We start from the raw sequence: 3594 nt of genomic DNA, 5'->3' as shown, positions 1-3594 counted from the left end.
TGTGTGTGTGTGTGTGTGTGTGTGTGTGTGTGTGTGTGTGTGTGTGTGTGTGTTGTTTTTAGCTATTTGCTGATGATTGGTGCATCCCCCTCCCGTAGCTGTCTCTCCTCTGTCCCCAGTTCACATAACATAATTGTGTCTTTCTCTCTTGCTGTATTTCAGGCTGTGCCTTCCTCACCTACTGTGCCAGAGAGTCAGCCCTGAAAGCCCAGAATGCATTGCATGAGCAGAAGACCCTGCCAGGAGTAAGTCGCACACAAGAAAAGACATGCCAAGCCAGAAGCAAAATCTTACATAAACACGTCTTGGATTCAGTCGCACACAAACACAGATGCTCATTTTAGCATATAATGACTTATATTTATTTCAGATCAAAGAGGAGACTCTGTCTTTGCCATGCCTGCCATGTAGTGCTTATCACTGGCTATACACCACACTTCTTTCTCTTAAAGATCTTTTTTTTCATCTGCCACCCCCCCCCCCCTCTCCTTTCACTGCCTCCCTCTCTCTTCACTTTGACAGTCACACATACACAAACCCATAGGGATAAACCACACGGCATCACATCATAGGCATACTATTTATAGTCCTTTCTCCAGTTTGTGTAAATGAGTGTGTGTCTGTGCGTGTGCATGCGCCCATGTGTGTGGGCAAGTGTGTAGAGAGATAGACAGAGAGAAGGAGAGAAAAATGAAAATCTGGTAGATGTAGACTCTTTCTACATTTATGTGCACACTCTGCATTATGTCCCAGGCTGGCAGCGAAACAGGAGTGCATTGTGAATGCATATCAAGAGAGCACATCTTTTACGACAGATGTCCGTCCACGTGCTGCGGCCGCTGCTGTTCACACGCACATGCAGCTGGAAGCAAAACATGCGCGTCTGAATGCTCGACTTCTATTTTTGCATGACAGGATGAGGAAGTTTTCACTTTGTCACAGAGAAGATGCAGATTTTCAGTTTGTAGTAGTGTGCGCATGCGAGTCTGAGGGTTTTATCAGCAATGTGAGCTCTTCCCTTGGCGCACACATGATTTTATTATTACATATGTGTGTTGTGTGTGTGTGCATGTGTCTGTCTCTGTCACACGCTTTGATTAGTACGTGCATGCTCCCCGATGCTTGCGTGTGAGCGTGAACATGGATGCGTAGCCGGCATTAGCTACGCATATGTGTGCGTGTGTGTGAGTCTTAGGAAGTTTTGATGCGTTTCTGTCAGGCCTGGCTCGGTTTGCTCTGTTCGTTTTTAATGACGCCTCCAGGGAAGCTGACAGTCGCCGTGTTGAGCGCACAGCCTTTGATGTGAGTGATTATGACATCACAGACGTGCAGTCAAGAAGAGCGGAGGAGTGGGGATCCGTGCTCTCAGTCTTTTTTTCTTTTTTTTTACTTCCCAGTGGCATATTATTCAGAAAGAAAGAGGGAGGGAGAGACAGAGACACGAGGAGAGAGAGGAGGAGAGATTAAATATTTGGCCAAAACCAGAATGCGATTTTGTGTTCACACAAAGTGTGCTGCCGATTGATGTTTTTGCCTTTGTTGCTATTGTTTGACACAGACCAGAATATGTGGTTCACAAAAACATTTTTTGAGGATTCTGCCTTTCCATCTTGAAGGGACTATGTTTGGCTTCACATGCTACATAGAAATGCATCACCAGCAAATTACTGTAACCAGTCGCTTGTAATTAATATTGTTTTTAGAAGGAAGATGCCAATTAGAGATGCCTTTGGCAGTTTAGGACAGTCTGTGTTTGACCTATGGCGAGAGCTAGATAAACACAGGCAGGCTATAGGACAGACCTAGATGTTTAACAAACCCTGAAGCAGAGAATTCAGACAGGCAGACCAGGAGACTGTCTTTTGTTGCTGGTGAAGGTAAATCCAGCAAAACAGAATAAATGAGTTCATTAGAAATAGAGCGAGGACTTGGCCCTGGGAAAGGCAGTGGGACGTTTTATGGCGCACGGCTACACCCTCTTACTTCCATTCCTTCATTCAGTGTTGTTTTTCTTCCTACCTACCTTCTTCACTCGCTCTCCTTCTATCCTCTATCAATCCCCCCACTCACAGGCCAACACAACCAAAACCAAATGAAATCTCCTTTCTACCCTGTTAAAGCCTCTTTCCCCTTCACTTTGTGTCCTGATGCGCTTTTTTCCGTCAAAGTTGCTCCCCAGCTCTTACATTTAAAAAGTTTTCTGCCGTCCTTTTTTTTTTTCTTTCCGTGCTGCCAGGTGAGCTGAGAGAAGAGGGGATTTGACTTCCTAGTGGAAATGCCCTGTAAGCATGGCTGTAGGCTGTTGGTGTAGCTCAGACAAAGTACTAAGGGATGCCTGATGTGAATGTGCACGCACACATGAGCGTAAGCATGTGCGTGTGCGCGCGACCGAGCGGGTGCAGTGTCAGGAGAGACTTTGGGTAAACAAGTGACAAGCAGAAATACTGATGTTAAAGTGACGCTGACATTGTACTACTGGTGATAGATGACAAATTGTTTTCACATTGCTCATTCCATTATAGCACTACAAACTACAGGTACACAGGATTATGCTGATGGAGAATATGTGTCTGCTAGCGTAATTAAATCAGCTCTACTGACAAGTGACACAGAAGCCAGTGCTGCTGAACATTCAAAATATTCAAGACATGGATCCAGTATTGGAATGATAAACCAACGCAGTGCAAAGGGAGCAAAGTCAGCAAGTAAAGAGTGAAAGACTCTCTTGAAGCGTGGATGGATCACTGAACAGTCAATAGGTCATGGAGCAAGAAATGACTGCTATTGATTATTGTGTTGTATATAATAGTCTTATTTTTGGTTCAAAAAGCAAACGCTTTGGTAAAAAGTGTATCAGTTTGCTTTTGATGTTCAAACTTGATTGAGCAATCAGTTAAATTTAATATTTTTTTGTTGACATTCAACTACAAAGCGTGTATTTTGCAGGCACTTTAGGCACTGTTTTAGGCATGAGTACCACAGTGTGTGGGTCTGCTGTGTCAGAATTTTATTAATCAACACCATGAGAAAAATACTGATCTACACGTGAAACAGCAGGCCATCTGCAGCAGTTTAGCGTTACGGTAAGCTTTCACAGTTACCATAAATGCAAACGTACCATGTAGTTATGACTGTTCCAGATTTTGACAATTCTTGTTCAATATGGCTACATTTTCAACATAATGGGAAATATGCCTGTGAAAAACGATTTTCCCTTTTTTGAGGTAAACAGACAACAAGCACATAAATGGGCAGAACAAAAAAAAAGGGGGGCGCGTCCCAAACGCCAGGCCCTGACTGCCACAGTTATGATCCTGCGCTCCAGTTTCAGACTCGTACTATGGCAAGAAACATTAAAAAGCTCCTGTATTGATTCTGGCAAAAGAAGAGCCCTCACGAGTGGGAAGATGTATTCTTGTGTGCGCACGTGCATGCGGGTGTGCATTTACGTGTGGGTCACGGGGTGGAGTTGCAGCGCTAGCACTAGCACATGTGCTCATGAAACACTGCACAAAGACTCGCCAGCAGATTCTGGCAAACATAAAAACACTAACACCCTCAACACACGCAGAAAAGACATACATACATATATAT

At 44.1% G+C, this 3594-nt stretch overlaps 1 protein-coding gene across 3 annotated transcripts in view; it reads left to right on the top strand.

Moving 5' to 3' along the window:
* celf4 (CUGBP, Elav-like family member 4) overlaps positions 1-3594 on the top strand; it is an 88534-nt gene that overhangs the window by 21478 nt on the left and 63462 nt on the right. For all 3 annotated transcript variants that reach the window (XM_005731281.1, XM_013910361.1, XM_013910360.1), the window contains exon 2: positions 163-245. In XM_005731281.1, coding sequence (XP_005731338.1) covers positions 163-245 — 83 coding nt within the window. The remainder of the gene's footprint in view (positions 1-162; positions 246-3594) is intronic.

The sequence above is a fragment of the Pundamilia nyererei genome, unplaced genomic scaffold (genome assembly GCF_000239375.1).
Source record: "Pundamilia nyererei isolate P.nyererei 1_Seehausen unplaced genomic scaffold, PunNye1.0 scaffold00042, whole genome shotgun sequence".
Taxonomy (NCBI): domain Eukaryota; kingdom Metazoa; phylum Chordata; class Actinopteri; order Cichliformes; family Cichlidae; genus Pundamilia; species Pundamilia nyererei.
The sequence above is the reverse complement of the archived record's forward strand: the minus strand, read 5'-3'. Positions and strand labels throughout refer to the sequence as shown.